Source organism: Ceratotherium simum, chromosome 15, assembly GCF_057802395.1.
Source record: "Ceratotherium simum simum isolate JZ-2026a chromosome 15, ASM5780239v1, whole genome shotgun sequence".
NCBI classification, from domain to species: Eukaryota; Metazoa; Chordata; class Mammalia; order Perissodactyla; family Rhinocerotidae; genus Ceratotherium; species Ceratotherium simum.
In genome coordinates, this window is record NC_141914.1 from 6,109,507 (window position 1) to 6,127,496 (window position 17,990).

The 17,990-nt window shown below is 37.4% G+C and overlaps 1 protein-coding gene across 6 annotated transcripts in view; it reads right to left on the reverse strand.

Moving 5' to 3' along the window:
- Positions 1 to 17,990, reverse strand: part of SENP7 (SUMO specific peptidase 7) — a 137,096-nt gene that overhangs the window by 86,548 nt on the left and 32,558 nt on the right. For all 6 annotated transcript variants that reach the window (XM_014794980.2, XM_014794979.2, XM_014794978.2 and 3 more), the window contains exon 4: positions 13,519 to 13,616. In XM_014794980.2, coding sequence (XP_014650466.1) covers positions 13,519 to 13,616 — 98 coding nt within the window. The remainder of the gene's footprint in view (positions 1 to 13,518; positions 13,617 to 17,990) is intronic.

Genomic DNA, 17,990 nt, shown 5'->3' on the forward strand with positions numbered 1-17,990 from the left:
TTCTTTATCTCTGGTGTTCTGAAATCTCATGATGATGTGCCTTGGTTTATTGTTTTATTGTCTCCCTCATTCATTGTGCTGGGCATTCATTAAGCCTTTTCAATATGGAAACTTACTCTTCAGATGCTAGAAATGTCTTTCAGTATTTCCTTGATAAATTCTCCCCTCTATTTTCTCTGGTCTATTTGGTATTCCTATTATTTAGATGTTGTACTTCCTAGTTTGATTCTCTACTTGCCTTATCCTTTCTTTCCTACTACCTCTATTATTTATTCTATTTTCTGGGGAAAAATTTTAGTTTTATCTTCTGTTGGACTTTTTTATTGCTACTATCATATTTGTAATTTCAAAGAGCTCTTTTTTATTCTCTAAATGTCACTTTTTATAGTTTCCTATCCATTCTTCATGGAAGTGCTATTACTCTGTAAAAGACAAAAACAAACATAATAGAAGGTCTCTAGTTTTCCCCTTGCTTTTTGCATTTGCCTCTTTCTTTGTACCTACTCCCCCATCCAGAAAATTTGACTAGCTGACAGACCATAAGGTTTACAAAAACAATCCTTGGAAAATATTGTAGTGATGGCTATCAGGACCCTGAGCAAAGGCACACAAATAGGAAAGACCTATAGGAATAGGAAAGGAAACAAAGATAAATATATGCATTCAATCACTATGTTTCACTGGAGGTGATGTGATTCCTTTGCTCTTTATCTATGTTTCTTGAATTTTCCACCCCAGTTTCTTTACATAACAGGCAAGAGGAAAACAGTAAGAATTTTTTAAAGAAATGTCAATCTTAAAGAGAAATGAGACAACATGCAGAAAGGAAATGCCCCATCCTTCCTCTGCTCCTCTATTCCTGTTCTTCTTCACAGTTACTGCCTTTCTTATTTTGCCTCTAAATTGCATTGTCTTGTTTTTTCTTTTCTGACTCTTCCCTTTTAATAAAGCTAGTTTTTCCCTGACTGGAAAATTTTATTTCTAACTTCTTATAGATGGCAGAAAAAAATGGAGTTTGGAAAAGAGGACAAAAAAATAATTCGTTGAAATTCAATGTAAACATGCCACACACTTACAACAAATATTCAAAAGAATACTCCTTTCCTCATGTCTTAAAAAGCAATACATGGGGCCGGCCCTGTGGCTTGGTGGTTAAGTGCACGCGCTGCGATGCTGGCGGCCCGGGTTCGGATCCCGGGTGCGCATCGAGGCACCACTTCTCTGTCCAGCCTGAGGCCGAGTCCCACATACAGCAACTAGAAGGATGTGCAGCTGTGACATACAACTATCTACTGGGGCTTTGGGGGCAAAAAATAAATAAAATCTTTAAAAAAAAAAAAAAAAAAAAAAAAGCAATACAAAGAAGATTCTGGGAAGATGGCAGAGTGCGAAGCACCAGGAATCTCTCTCCCCACCTACAGAACAATTGCACTGGCAAAATCTGTCTGATGGAACTATTTTGGTAACCTGAAGTCTACTGAAGGCTTGCAACTTCAGGGGAAGGCTTAGGCAGTAAACTGTAATTAATTTAGGTCAATTTCAGCTCATAGCTCAGTAGCAGCTACCCATTCCCCACCTCCCAGCCCTTTGGCAGCAGCTGGGCATATGTTACAGGAACAGCTTGCACTCAACATGTAGGAACCAGGGTGGACAAAAAGGACCCTATCCAAATATTGGGGATCTGTGCTCTGATCACTGACTACTGCTTCTAATCTCAGAGGTGCAAGATAGCAGCAGCCATTGTGGTTGCACCTCCCTCCACTGTTGCAAGCCCCACACTGTCTGGCAGAAGTGACTTCAAGGGGATTTAAAAGTATGGTGCCCCTTTTTCCTCTCTTCATTTTTCTCTTTTCCCCCTTTTGGAAGCCAGACATTAAAGACTAGGACATTCAAAAGCAACTGCTAAAAAGGGGGAAATTAGAAAGTTACACAAGCTGGGACCAGCCAGTAGTTAAGTTCAAGTGCTTCACTTTGGTGGCCCGGGGTTCGCAGGTTCAGGTCCTGGGCAGGGACCTACACACAGCTCATCAAGCCACGCTGTGGTGGCATCCCACATACAAAATAGAGGAAGACTGGCACAGATGTTAGCTCAAAAAAAAAAAAAGAAAGAAAGAAAGTTACACAAGGAATCATATACATAAGGAAAGATGTAGACTCAAAAAGACCCGAAGGGGCCAGCCCTGTGGCGTAGCAGTTAAGCTCGCACGCTCCGCTTTGGCGGCCCAGGGTTCGCCTGTTCGGATCACGGGTGCGGACCTACACACTGCTCATCAAGCCATGCTGAGGTGGCATCCCACACAGAGCAACTAGAAGGATGTACAACCATGACGTACAGCTATCTACTGGGGCTTTGGGGACAAAAAGGGAGGAAGATCAGCAACAGATGTTAGCTCAGGGCCAATCTTCCTCAAAAAAAACCAAAAGATCTGAGAAGACCTTAAGTTTACAACTCACACTGAACTTTGACAAAGAGACAGCCTATGAGAATCAAAAAAACAAGAACAATAAACAAAATAAAAAACAGTAAACCCCGGGGAAGGGGAAGCATCTGATTTCCAAAGTTACCACATTATTAGATTCAAACGTCCAGTTTTCAATGAAAAAAAATCACAAGGCATACAAAGAAACAAGAAGGCATGGCCCATTCAGAGGAAAAAGGAAAGCAACAGAAACTGATCCTGAAAAAGACCTGATGGCAAATACACTAGACTAAATCTTTAAAATAACTATCTTAAAAGATGCTCAAAGAACTGAAGGACGATCTGAAGAAAGTCAAGAAAATGATGTATGAACAAAATGGAAATATCACAAAGACAAAGGACACCTAAAGAGAAACCAAAAAGAAATTCTGGAGCTGAAAATACAATAATTAAAATGAAAAATTCACCAGAGGGATTCAAAAGTGGATTTTAGCAGGCAGAAGACAGAATCAGCAAACTTGGAAAGATGTCTTAATGACTGTCATCCCAATTTTAGAAAAAAACAACTAAGGCTTAGAAGTTATGTCACTTGCCTTTGAATAAGCGATATCTATACCATGGGATGGCTGAGAGCATTACTTGCACCCGGCACTGTATTTGTCAAGACTACACACAAAAAAATCAAATAGCATACTCAAATTAAAATAATTCAAGAGAGTTTTATTTACAAAGGGACAAACTCACAAAGGGGAGTGTAATAACCCAGAGCCAGCAGCAACCAAACATTTACCAACAAAGAGAGAAAAAATCAGCAAACTTGAAGATAGGACAATGGAAATTATCAACTTCAAGGAATAGAAAGAAAAGAGATAGAAGAAAAATTAACAGAGCCTAAGGGAATGTGGGACACCATCAAGTTGGCCAACATACACATTGCAGGAGTGCTAGTAGGAAAAGAAACAGAGAAAAGGGGCATAGAAAATATTTGAAGAAATAATGGCTGAAAACGTCCCAAATTTGATGAAAGACATGAATATAAGCATCCAAGAAGTTCAAAACACTCCAAGTGAGATAAACTCAAAGAGACCCACTCTGAGATACATTATAATCAAACTTTTAAAAGACAAAGACTGGGCCGGCCCTGTGGCTTAGCGGTTAAGTGTGCGCGCTCCGCTGCTGGAGGCCCGGGTTCGGATCCGGGGCACGCACCGAGGCACCGCTTCTCCGGCCATGCTGAGGCCACATCCCACATACAGCAACTAGAAGGATGTGCACCTGTGACATACAACTAACTATCTACTGGGGCTTTGGGGGGGGAAATAAATAAATAAATAAAATTATAAAAGACAAAGACTAAGAAATAATCTTTAAAGGAGCAAGAGAAAAGTGATTTGTCACATACAAGAGACACTCAATAAGATAATAAGGAGATTTCTCATTAGAAATTTTGGAGGCCAGAAGGCCATGGGCCAGTACTTTCAAAGTTCTAAAAGAAAAAACTGCCAACCAAAAACACTATATCTGGCAAAACTTTTCTTCAAGAGTGAGGGAGAAATTAAGACATTCCCAAACAAACAAAAGCTGATCAAGTTTGTTTACCACTAGAACCACCCTGCAAGAAATGCTCAAGGGAGTCCTGCAAGGTGAAATCAAAAAACACTCAACAGTAACTTAATGCCATATGAATAAATAAACATCTTGATAAAAGTAAATACATGGGCAATTATGAAAGTTATTATCCTCATAACTTTGGTTTGTAACTCCACTTCTTGTTTTCTACATGATTTAACAGACTAATATATTAAAAAAAATTAGTCTAAAAGCTGGTATTATTCCGACTTTGGTTTATAACACCAAATTTTGTTTTCTACATAATATAAAGAAAAATGCATTTAAAATAATTATTAGTTTATGTTTTGAGCATAAAATATATAAAAATGTAATTTTTGACATCAAGAACTGAAAGAGATGGTAAAGGAACTATAAAGGAACAGAGTTTTTACATGTTAGTCAAGTTAAGCAGGTAGAGATTCAAATTAGAGTACTATAATTTTAGAATATTAAATGTAATCCCCATGATAACCACAAAGAAAATAGCCATACAAAAGGAAACAAAAATAAACTGAGAATTAAGGAGGTTAAGTGTCTTGCCTCAGATCACACACTCAGAAAGTGCCAAGTTGTTATCCCGCCCAGGTTTATTGATTCCAGATGCATTAGTCTCAATTCAGCTTTGGCTGAATTTACTTTTGCTGAATTTGTTGAGTGATATAGTTTTCCAGGGGAAGGATTTCTTTTAACGCCCATATATGGGAAGTATATGGTACACCCCTTAACAGTTGGAGAGATTAGTCCTTTATACTCTGTGTGTAAAGAGACTAGATTAGTAATGGTCAAGTGTCATTGAGTCATTTCTTTGAATAGTTTCATGATTAAATCTCGCTTGCTTGCTTTATTTTTTGTATAATGTCAATGCATTCTTTAAAATAAAAACTGGACTTATTTTTTTCTTCAAAAAAAAAGGAAACAAAAAGGGAATTTAAATATTTCACTACAAAACAATCAACCAAACAAAAAAGAGAGTAATACAGGAAAGGTGGGACAAAAAAGGCTATAACACATATGGAAAACAAATAGCAAAATGACAGAAATAAGTCACTCCTTATTGATAATTACTTTAAATGTAACTGGATTAAACTCTTCAATCAAAAGACAGAGAGTGGCAGAATGAATAAAAAAACATGATTCAACTATATGCTGTCTACACAAGACCCACATTAGATCCAAAGACACAAATAGACTGAAAGTGAAAGGATGGAAAAAGATTATTTCATGCAAATACTATCAAAAGAGAGTAGGATTGGCTTTATTAACATGAGACAAAACAGACTTTAAATCAAAAAAGATAAGAGACAATGGGGCCCGACCCAGTGGTGCACGCAGTTAAGCATGCTGCTCTGCTGTGTCAGCCCGGGGTTCACCGGTTTGGATCCAGGGCACGCACCGACGCACTGCTTGGCAAGCCATGCTGTGGTGGCGTCCCATACAAAATGGAGGAAGAAAAAGAAAAAAAAACAAACAAAAAAGAAAAAAAATAATAATAAAAATTTTTAAAAATTAAAAAACAAAAAAAAAATTAAAATGGAGGAAGATAGGCATGGATATTAGCCCAGGGCCAGTCTTCCTCAGCAAAAAGAGGAGGACTGGCAGATGTTAGCTCAGGGCCGATCCTCCTCACAAAAAAAAAAAATAGATAAGAGACAAAGAAGAACATTATATGTTAATACAAGGTATAATGCAGCTAGGAGATACAACCATTAGAAACATTTACAACCTAATAACAGACCATCGAAATATATGAAGCAAAAACTAACAGAATAGTAGAAATAGTTCTACAATAATAGTTGGAGACTTCAATACCCCACTCTCGATAATGGATAGAGCTGAAGATAAGGAAGGAATTACAAGACTTGAACAACACAAGAAACCTACTAGATCTAACTGACATATACAGAACACTCTATCCAACAACAGAATACACATGCTTCACAAGGGCACACAGGACATTCTCCAGGATAGATATTTTCGGCAACAAATTAAGTCTCAATAGATTTAGAAAGATAGATATCACACAAAGCATCTTCTCTGACCACAGTGGAATAGAGTTAGAAGTTAATAACAGTAGTAAAAATGAAAAACTCACAGATCTGGGGCCAGCCTGGTGGCGCAAGTGGTTAAGTGCACGTGTTCTGCTGTGGTGGCCCAGGGTTCGCTGGTTTGGATCCCGGGCGCACACCAACACACTGCTTGTTAAGCTATGCTGTGGCGGCATCCCACATAACATAGAGGAAGATGGACATGGATGTTAGCCCAGGGCCAGTCTTCCTCAGCAAAAAAGAGGAGGATTGGCATTGGATGTTAGCTCAGGGCTGGTCCTCCTCACAAAAAAAAAACCAAAAACTCACAGATTTGTGGAAATTAAACAACACACTCTTTTTTTTTTTTTTGAGGAAGATCAGCCCTGAGCTAACATTCATGCTAATCCTCCTCTTTTTACTGAGGAAGACCAGCTCTGAGCTAACATCTATTGCCAATCCTCCTCCTTTTGGTTTTTTTCCCCCAAAACCCCAGTAGATTGTTGCATGTCATAGTTGCACATCCTTCTAGTTGCTGTATGTGGGATGCGGCCTCAGCATGGCCGGACAAGTGGTGTGTCGGTGCACGCCCGGGATCCAAACCTGGGCCGCCAGTAGCGGAGCGCGCACACTTAACCGCTAAGCCACGGGGCCAGCCCAAAAAAACACACTCTTAAACAACCAATAGGTCAAAGACGAAATCACAAAGAAAATTAGAAAATACTTAAGAGATGAATGAAAACAAAAATACAACATACAAAAATGTATGGAACACAACAAAAGCAGAGCTGAGAAGGTAATTTGTAGCTATAAATGCTTACATTAAAGCAAAAAAAGACCTCAAATCACCAATCTAACTTTACAATTTAAGGAAATAGAAAAAGAAGAACAAACTAAACTCAAAGCTAACAGAAGGAAAGAAATAACAAAGATTAGAGCAGAGAAAATGATACACAGCATAGAAAAGCAATAGAGAAAATTAATGAAACCAGAAGTTGATTCTTTAAAAAAGATTAACAAGCCTTTAGCTAGATGGACTGAAAAAAAAAAGAAGACACAAATTACTAAAATCAGAAATGAAAGTGGAGACATAACTAACAATTCTACAGAAAGAAAAAGGATTATAATTGAGTACTATAAACAACTGTATGTCAACAAATTGGACAATCTAGAAAAAATGGATAAATTCCTAGAAACAAAAAACCTACCAAGACTGAATCATGAATAGATCCATAATTAGTAAGGTGGAAAATCTGAATATACCTGTAATTAGTAAGGTGACTGAATCAGTAGGTAAAAACCTCTCAACAAAGAAAAGCCCTGGACTTGATGGTTTCACTGGTGAATTCCAACAATCAATTAATGAAGAACTAACACAGATCCTTCTCAAACTTTTCCAAAAAATGGAAGCAAAGGGAACAATTTCTAATTTATTCTATGAGGCCAGTATTACCCCATACCAAAGCCAGACAAACACACCACAAGTAAAGAAAACTAAAGACCAATATCCCTTATGAACATTGATGCACAAATCCTCAACAAAATACTAACAAACCAAATTCAGTATATTAAAAAGATTATACAGGGGGCCGGCCCAGTGGCAGAGTGGTTAAGTTCACACGCTCTGCTTTGGCGGCCCAGGGTTTGTAGGTTCAAATCCCGGGTGCGGCCCAACACACCACTCATCAAGCCATGCTGTGGCGGTGTCCCACATACAAAAGGGAGGAAGATGGGCATGGATGATAGCTCAGAGCCAATCTTCCTCAGCAAAACAGAGCAGGATTGGCAACAGATGTTAGCTCAGGGCCAAGCTTCCTCATCAGGAAAAAAAACAGATTATATACCATGACCAAGTAAGGTTTATTCCTTAAATGCAAGGATGGTTCAACATACAAGTATCAGTCAATGTAAAAACCACATTAACAGAATGAAGGGAAAGAAACACAGGATCATCCCAATTGATACAAAAAAGCACTTGACAAAGTTCACTATCCTTTCATGATAAAAACACTCAACAAACTATGAATAGAAGGAAACTACTTCAGCATAATAAAAGCCATATATGAAAAATGCAAGTAAATATCATACGTAATGGTGAAAGACTGAAACCTTTTCCTCTTAGATCAGGAACAAGAAAAGGATGCCCGCTTTCACCATTTCTATTCAACATAGCACTGGAAGTTCTAGACAATTAGACAAGAAAAAGAAAAAAAGAAGACACCCAAATTGAAAAGGAAGAAGTAAAATTATCTCTGTTAACATATGGTATCATCTTATATGTAGAAAACCCTTAGTATATACCCTTGGTAGAAAACACTTAATACCTCCAAGAGACACAGTTTGGATTCAAAGAAATAAATAGATTCAAAGTAAAAGGATGGAAAAAGGTATACCATGCAAACAGCAACCTTAAGACAGGTGGAGTGGCTATATCAATAACAGACAAAATAGACTTAAAGGCAAAAAAATTAAAAGTTTGTAGAGACAATAAGGGAGATTTCAATAATAAAAGGGTTAGTTCATCAGGAACATATACCAATTATAAATATATATATACATAAAAACAGGACCACAAAACACATTAAGCAAAAACTGACAAAACAGAAGGGAGAAATTAACAATTCAACAATAATAGTTCAATACTTCAAAACCCTAGTCTTGATAATGGATAGAACAACTAGACAGAAAATCCTCAAGGATACAGAAGGCCTGAATAACACTATCGACCAACTCAATCTAACAGACGTCTATAGAATACACCACCAAATAGGAACAGAATACACACTCTTCTCAAACCCAAAGAACATTCTCCAAGAAAGACCATACACTAGGCCATAAAATAAACCTCAATAAATTTACAAGAAGTAAAATCATATAAAGCGTTCTCAGACCACAATGAAATTCAATTAAAAATTAACAAGATAAATGAGTCATGGGGATGTAATGTACAGCATGAAGACTATAGTTAATAATACTGTACTGTACATTTGAAAGTTGCTAAGGGAGTTAATCTTAAAAGTTCTCATCACAAGAAAAAACAATTTGTTACTATGTGTGGTGATGGATATTAACTAGACTTATTGTGGTGATCATTTCACAAAATATACAAATATCGAATCATTATGTTGTGAACCTGAAATTAATATAATGTTATATGTCAACTATATGTCAATAAAAAAATTAACAGAAGGAAATCTTTGAATTTAAAAATATGTAGAAATTAAACAATACACATTTTTATAACAAATGGGTCAAAGAAATCATACCAGAAACTTGAAAATACTTTTGCGATTAAAGGAAAGAAAATCACAACATGCCACAATTTATGAGATGCAGCTAATGTAGTGCTTAGAAGAAATTTAAAATAGTAAATGCCTATATTAGAAAAGAAGACAGGGCCAGCCCCGTGGCTTAGCGGTTAAGTGCGCATGCTCCGCTACTGGCAGCCCGGCTTCGGATCCCGGACGCGCACCGACGCACCGCTTTTCTAGCCATGCTGAGGCCACGTCCCACATACAGCAACTAGAAGGATGTGCAACTATGACATACAACTATCTACTGGGGCTTTGGGGGAAAAAAAGCAGGAGGATTGGCAATAGATGCTAGCTCAGAGCCGGTCTTCCTCAGCAAAAAGAGGAGCATTAGCACGGATGTTAGCTCAGGGCTGATCTTTCTCACAAAAAAAAAAAAAAAAAAAAAAAAAAAAGAGCAAAAGAAAATCTGAAACAAAAAAAAAAAGAAAAGACAGAGCTCAAATCAATAACCTAAACACACACTTTCAGAAATTAGAAAAATAAGCACAAACTATGTCCAAAACAAGAACAAAAAAATAAGATTATAGTGGAAACAAATAAAATAGAATATAGAAAACCAATAGAGAAAATTGATGAAACCAAAAGTTGGTTCTTTGAAAAGGTCAACAAAATTAACAAATCTTTAGGTAGATTAAACAAAAAAAAAAAGAGAGAGAGAGGAGACTCAAATTATAAAAGTCAGGAATGAAAGAGGGGTCATCACTAATATCACAGAAATTAAAAAGATTATAAGAGAATACTATGAACAAATGTATGCCAACCAATTAGATAACTTACATAAAATGCACAAATTCCTAGAAAGACACAAGCTACCAAAAGTGACTCATAAAAAAATAGAAAATCTGAATAGAGCTATAAAAAGCAAAAATTTGAATTTGTCATTTGAAAACTTCACACACACACACTAGGCTGATGACCAGATGGCTTCACTGGTGAATTTTATCAAACACTTAAAGAAGAATTAATACCAATCCTCCAAAAACTCTTCCAGAAAACAAAGGAAAAGAGAATATTTCCAACTCATTCTACAAGGCCAGTATTAGCCTGATTCCAAAGCCAGACAAAGACAACATAAGAAAACGACAGACAAATTACCCTTCTGAATACAAACATAAACATCTTCAATAAAATCCTAGCAAACTGCACCCAGCAACATATAAATGGGATCATAAATCAGGATGAAGTGGAATTTATCCCAGAAAGGCAAAGTTGGTTTAAGATCTAAAAATCAATTTATGTAATATATTATATTAATAAAGAATACAAATTACATGATATAAATGCAGAAAAGGCATTTGACAAACTCCAACACACATTCATGATAAAAATCCTCCAACAAATTAGCAAGAGAACTTCCTCAACATGAAAAAGGGCATATTTTAGTCTGTTCAGGCTATTATAACAAAATACCACAGACTGGGCAGCTTATAAACAACAAACATTTATTTCTCACAGTTCTGGAGACTGTGAAGTCCAAGATCAGGGTGCCAGCCAGCATGGTCAGGCTCTGGTGAAGGCCCTCTTCTGGGTTGCAGACTGCCGACTTCTCACTGTGTCCTCACATGGTGGAAAGGACTAGCAAGCTCAGCAGGGTCTCTTTTTTATCAGAGCACTAATCTTATTCATGAGGGCTCCACTCTCATGACTTAAGCACCCCCCCAGGGGCCCCACTCCAAATACCGTAACACTGAGCATTAGGATTTCAACATATGAATTTTGTGAGGCCACAAACATTCAAACCACGGGAGAGCATCTACGAAAAACCTATAGCTAACATCATACTTTATGGTGAAATACTGAATGCTTTCCCTCTGAGAGTGGGAACAAAACAAAGATCTCCACTCTCACCACCTCTATTCCACACTGTACTAGATGTTCTAGCCAGGATAATTAGGCAAGGGAAAAAAGCAAAGGCATCTAGTTGGAAAGGAAGAAGTAAAACTGTCTTTATTTGCAGATGACATGATTTTGTATATACTAAATTCCACAAAATCTACTAAAAACTTGTAGAACTAATAAGACTTAAACAAGATTACAATATATAAAGTCAACATACATAAATCAATAGAATTCCTATATACCAGCAATGAACAGTCTGAAGATAAAATTTTTTAAAAATTCCACATCAAGAAAAAAGAAAATATTTGGAAATAAACTTAACAAAAAAAGTCCAAACCACACCAAAAACTACACAACACTGTTGAAAGATATTGAAGAGGACCTAAATAAATGAAAAGATATTTCACATTCATGAATTGGAAGACAATATTGTTCAGATGGCAATACTCCCCAAATTGGTCTACGGATTCAATACATCCTCTATCAAAATCCTTGTTGGCTTTTTCATTAAAATTGACAACTCCATTCTAAAATTGAACTGAAAATGCAAGGAATCCAGAATGACCAAAATAATCTTGAAAAATACAACAAAGTTGGAAGACTCACACTTCCCAATTTCAAAACTTAGTACAAAGTTGCAGTAATCCAGACACAGTGGTACTGGCATAAGGACAGACATATAGAGCAATGAACTAGAATTCCGAATCCCAAAATAAACCCTTATATTTATAGTCAACTGATTTTTGACAAAGGTACCAAGAAAATTGGTATCTTTTCAATAAATGATGCTGGGACAATTGCATATTCACAAACAAAAATATAAATTTGGATGCCTATCTCATACCATACCCAAAAATTAACTCAAAATGAATAAAAGACCTTAATCTAAGAGCTAGAACTATAAACCTCTTAGAAGAAAACACAGGAGTAAATCATCATGACTTCAGATTAGGTAACAGTTTCTTAGATATGACAACAAAAGCACAGCAACAAAATAAAAATAGATAAATGGGACTTCATCAAAATGAAAAAACTTTTGTGCTTCAAAGGATACCACCAAGAAAGTGAAAAGCTGAATGGGAGAAAATATTTGCAAATCACATATCTGATAAGGACTTGTATCCAGAATATATAAAGAACTCCTACAACTCAACAAAAAGATAAACAACACAATTTAAAAATGGGCAAAGGAGGGGCCGGCCCCATGGCCTAGTGGTGAAGTTCAGCGAGCTCCGCCTCGGTGGCCCAGGTTTGGTTCCCCAGTGCAGACCTACACCACTCATCAAGCCATGCTGTGGCAGTGACCCACATACAAAATAGAGGAACACTGGCACAGATGTTAGCTCAAGGCTAATCTTCCTCAAGCAAAAAAAGAGGAAGATTGGCAACAGATGTTAGCTTAGGGCAAATCTTCCTCAGCAAAAAAAAAAAAAAAAAAAAAAATGGGCAAAAGACCTAAATAGACATTTCTCCAAAGCAGATGTACAAATGACCAGTAAGCACATGAAAAGACACTCAATGTCATTGGGAAATGCAAACCAAAACCACAATGAGATACCATTTCACACCCACTAAGACATCTACAGAAGGAAAGAAGGGAGGGAAGGAAGGAGGGAAGGAAAATAAGTATTGGTAGGGATATGGAGTCACCGATATGTTTATTTCCTACAGACAATTTATCTGAAAGGGGAGAATAAGACCAAGTAGCTTATAGAGTGCTCTGACATAAATTCAAGAACTCCAATTAGTCTTCTATTGTATATGATCTCCTAATAATCATAATTTTTACTTTGCTGTCATTTTTTTTATTCATTCACTATTCTAAAAAAGAAAATTCAATACCCTTTTGTAAAATAACAACTTCTTAATCCTTTACTGATGTCCAACCCTGAAATGTTCCAAATTCCTTCTGACAATAATTGCAATTTGAATCTCCCAGATATTTAATTCCAGTATATCCACAATTCACTAATACTATGACTACAGGACCACAGTTGTATAGGACCAAAGATTTCACTGGAGAGCACAAATGATAAATCAAGCATTTTAATCAGTCTATATATATCTAACTCTTGCTTTATCAGCTAAAGCCTATCAAAATGTTCTGAATGCACAAAAACAAGGAATTAGGATGACTTAGAAGCACAGACAGTTAGAGCTTAGAAGGAGCCTTAGAGGTCACTGAATTCAATTCCTGTATTTTAAAGCTGTGGTAATTGAGACCCAAAGAGATTAAATGAATCACCCATGGTCACACTATTTCTATATAGTATAAGCTCATCCTATGTCACACATACACATGTATCTTACCTTTCTGGTGATGTCTTAGAAGTAACAGGACGGCCACAGACACCTTTTTTACTTTGATGGTCTAGAGACAAGACCTTATTTCTCAGGCTTCTTTTCCACTAGAAAAAAAAATGGAATTTTAATAATAAACATAGTAATACAATAATTAAGAGGCACTTAAATTTTCTTTTTATTTAGAAATTCAAGACAAACAGCCAAATTCATAGTAGTTCACGGAGAAAAAGAAAAGTGCAATCTACAAAATACCTGGCTCTTTTGCTACTGCAGAAGTATAAGTCCACCAAAAAATAGAAGGAAGACATTTAAAAGTGTCAGGGCAACTTTAGACAGGAAATCAACATTTTGAGATTCCAAAGCTTACATAACTATTAAAAATTCTGGGGCCAGCACGGTGGCATAGTGGTTAAGTCGGCGCACTCTGCTTATGTGGCCCTGGATTCACAGGTTTGGATCCCAGTCACAGACCTAGGTACCGCCATGCTGTGGCGGCGTCCTATGTATAAAATAGAGGAGGATGGGCACAGGTGTTAGCTCAGGGCCAATCTTCCTCAGCAAAAGAAAGAGGAAGATAAGAGCCAGCCCGGTGGCTCAGCGGTTAAGTGCGCACACTCCACTGCAGCGGCCCGGGGTTTGCAGGTTCGGATCCCAGGCGCGCACCAACGCACCACTTGTCAGGCCACTCTGTGGTGGCATCCCATATAAAGTAGAGGAAGATGGGCACGGATGTTAGCCCAGGGCCAATCTTCCGCAGCAAAAAGAGGAGGATTGGCATTGGATGTTAGCTCAGGGCTAATCTTCCTCGCACACACACAAAAAAAGAGGAAGACTGGCAACAGATGTTAGCTCCTGGCCAATCTCCCTCACCAAAGGAAAAAGAAATTCTGAATATGTTTGAAGGAAATAATAAAAATTATTACATGCAAAGTTAAATAGTGTCTGTGATTCTAAAGTAATTGCATTTTTAACAACTGAAAGGGATTAGAACCGGTTCCCTATGAACTGCTGCATGGAAAACTTGAGGAAAGAGTCAGACATCTTATTAACAGGATTTAGATTTAATCTGACTAGAAAAAAAGTTACAATTAACTTATTTAATATACCATGTGAATCTAGGCAAATAAATTATCTTCTCTATGCATTAGTTTCCTTATCTGAAAACACAACAATAGTAGCTATCTCACAAGGATGCATGATGACTATATACACAGTAAGTTTAAAACACTGTCTTCCTCAAAGAGATATTTGTACACCCATGTTCACAGCAGCATTGTTTACAACAGCTAAAAGGTAGAAGCAACTCAAGTGTCCCATCAATGGATAAATGGATAAACAAAATGTGGTATATACCTATAACGGAATATTATTCAGCCTTAAAAAGGAAGGAAATTCTGACACATGCTAAAACATGGATGAACCTTGACAACTGTGAGATAACAGAAAATACATATATTGGTCTCTGCCCCCAGTTCCTGGCAAAGAGCTCCTAAAACACTTGTAATTTCCTGGGTTACAGGAATATGTTTTGTTATAGTTGGTCTTTGACCCCGATTCCTGACACAGGGATCCTGAAACACTTGTAATTTCCTGGGTGACAGGAGTGTCTTTTGTACTAATCAGATGACTCTGGGTGGGGTGCTGGATGAGGGCTGGTCACCAGAATGATTAAGCCAAGATTCAAAGCCTGGAATTTTCAGCCCTGCCCCCAATTCACTAGAGAGGGGAGAGGGGCTGGAAATAGAGTTAATAATCGATCATGCCTACATGAGGAAGCCTCCATAAAAATCCCAAGAGTATGGGGTTTGGAGAGCTTTCAGATTGGTGAACACATCCAGGTACGAGGAGGGTGACATACCCCAATTCCACAGGAACAGCAGCTCCTGCACTCGGGACCCTGCCAGACCTCACCCCAGGCATCTCTTCACCTGGTTCTTCAAATGTATCCTTTATCATATCCTCTAATAAACTGGTCAATGTGTTTTCTTGAGTTCTGTGAGCTACTCTAGCATAAATTAATTGAACCTGAGGTAGGGGTCATGGGACCCTCAAGCATAAATTAGTCGAACCTGAGAAAGGGGTTACGGGAACCTCAGATTTAAAGCCAGTAGGTCAGAAGCACAGGTGACGACCTGGACTTGTGATTGGCATCAGAAGTGGGGTGGGAGCAGTCTTGTGGGACTGAGCCCCTAACCTGTGGGATCTGACACTATCTCCAGGCAGATGGTGTCCCAATTGAGTTAAACTGTAAGACACCCAGCTGGTGTTGCAGAGGATCGCTTGGTGGGAGAAAACACACACACATCTGTTGTCAGAAATGTTGTAAATATGATAGTAGGGTAGTGAGGGTAGAGGAGAAACACGGGAGGAAGATTGGGTTTTTCCCAACACAATGACATTATGCTAAGTGAAATAAGTTGGTAACAAAAAAGACAAATGCTGTATGATTCAAGTTATGGGAAGTATCTAGAGTTGTCAAATTCAGAGAGAGAAAGCAGAATGGTGGTTGCTAGGGGCTGTATGAGGGGAAGCAGAGAGGTACTGTTTAATGGGTACAGTGTTTCAGTTTTGCAACATGTAAAGAGTTCTAGAGATCAATGGTAGTGTAGTACACAACAATATCAATGTACTAAATGCCAGTGAACTGTACCCTTAAAATGGTTAAGACAATAATTTCATGTTATGTGTATTTTACCCTAATTTAAAATAAACTTTTAAAAGATTAAAAAAAACTTTTTTTAAGTAATTAAAAACAAAACAAAACACTGTCTTGAACATGACAGCCCTCAATAAACATTATCTTTTTAATTCTCCAGGCATTATGTTATCTCATTATCACCACAGCCCTGCATAGCATAAAACACATCACTTTATAAGAGGGAAGTGAAGCTCAGAGAATAAACTTGATCAATGAACCCAAGTCTGTCATAAAGCCTATGCTTCTCCCAACGCTGTAATTCTAAATTATACAAATTCTCAGAAATCTTTCCTATCAAGATATCAACCTAAACACATTTGTCACTCCCATTTCATGACAAAATGTAAATGTATCAATATAACTATGTAGATTAAAAATACATCTTTTCTCTATTTTCACTATCACTGTCTTAGTTCTGCCTCTTCTTATTTCTGACCTGGACTCTTGTAATGTTCTCCTAATGGAATTCCCTACCAATGTTCTCTTCTCCCTCCAATCCAGCATCCCTCCATCATGAAAGTTAAATCTTTTAAAAATGCAAATCTGATGTCATTCTCTTACTTAAATTCCTAAATGTTCCCTACTATCTAAAGGAGGAAAAAAAAAAGAATTGAGTTCTCATTTCTTACTTCTGCCTCCCGTGAATTGTGTATTCTGACAATACTAACCTATTTGCAGTTCCCTGAGAGTGCCATGCAGTTTCATCCTTCAATATCTCTCTGTACATGTTTGATCTTACTAGAATGTGCTTTTGCCTTGCCCAGTTCTCCCTGTCCATTAAGCCCCAATCTAGTACCACCTATGAGGCCTTCTCACCCCTACAAGAGTATATAAGTGTCTCTTCTGTGATAATATTATACATTTTATATATCTCTATTACTGATAACGCTTCTCACAATAAATTATATTATTGGTTTACATCAAACTGCAACCAGGACTGGGAATGATTTGGCTCACGAGCTGAACTCTCAAAACTATTGGCCAACTAGTTCCCGTAACTGTTGCACTAATCTCACAGTAAATGCAACCTTCACATTTTATGTTATTGAGTTTTTTGTAGCCCCCCCCCACATTGTAATACAGTTTTGCCTATATTTGCAAAATGATGAAAGTACTAGTCTTTGAGCCTCATATTCTGCACAGAAAAGAAACATTATTCCCACTAAAGAGGAGAGAAAAAGAATAAGAAGTTTAAAATATTACAAAAATGAAACACTGAGACAAACTGAAGATAACAATAGGAGAGGAGGGGAATTAATTAAAATTTTATTAATTCCAAATAACAGTAAGATGTTTTAATGCCCTTTCCAATCCTACCCTATCCAAGGGTAACCTGGAGTATATCTGGAGATGTTATCAAAGGAAAACAAAAATTAACTTAGATTTTGATCAATTGTTTCTTATATTTAATGTCACACTGAAGTATTTATATATTTTCTCATAAAAAATTGATTAGAACTGCAGGCTGGGGCCGGCCCCGTGGCTTGGTGGTTAAGTGAGCGCGCTCCACTGCTGGCGACCCGGGTTCGGATCCCGGGCTCGCACCGACGCGCTGCTTCTCCGGCCATGCTGAGGCCGCGTCCCACGTACAGCAACTAGAAGGATGTGCAGCTATGACACACAACTATCTACTGGGGCTTTGGGGGGGAAAAAATAAATAAATAAAATCTTAAAAAAAAAGAACTGCAGGCTGGGTAATAATTTGTATTTTTCACAGATACAATTTGTTTTTCATTTAGTCTATGAACCTATTATATGCTATCTCTGAAAAATAAAAAAT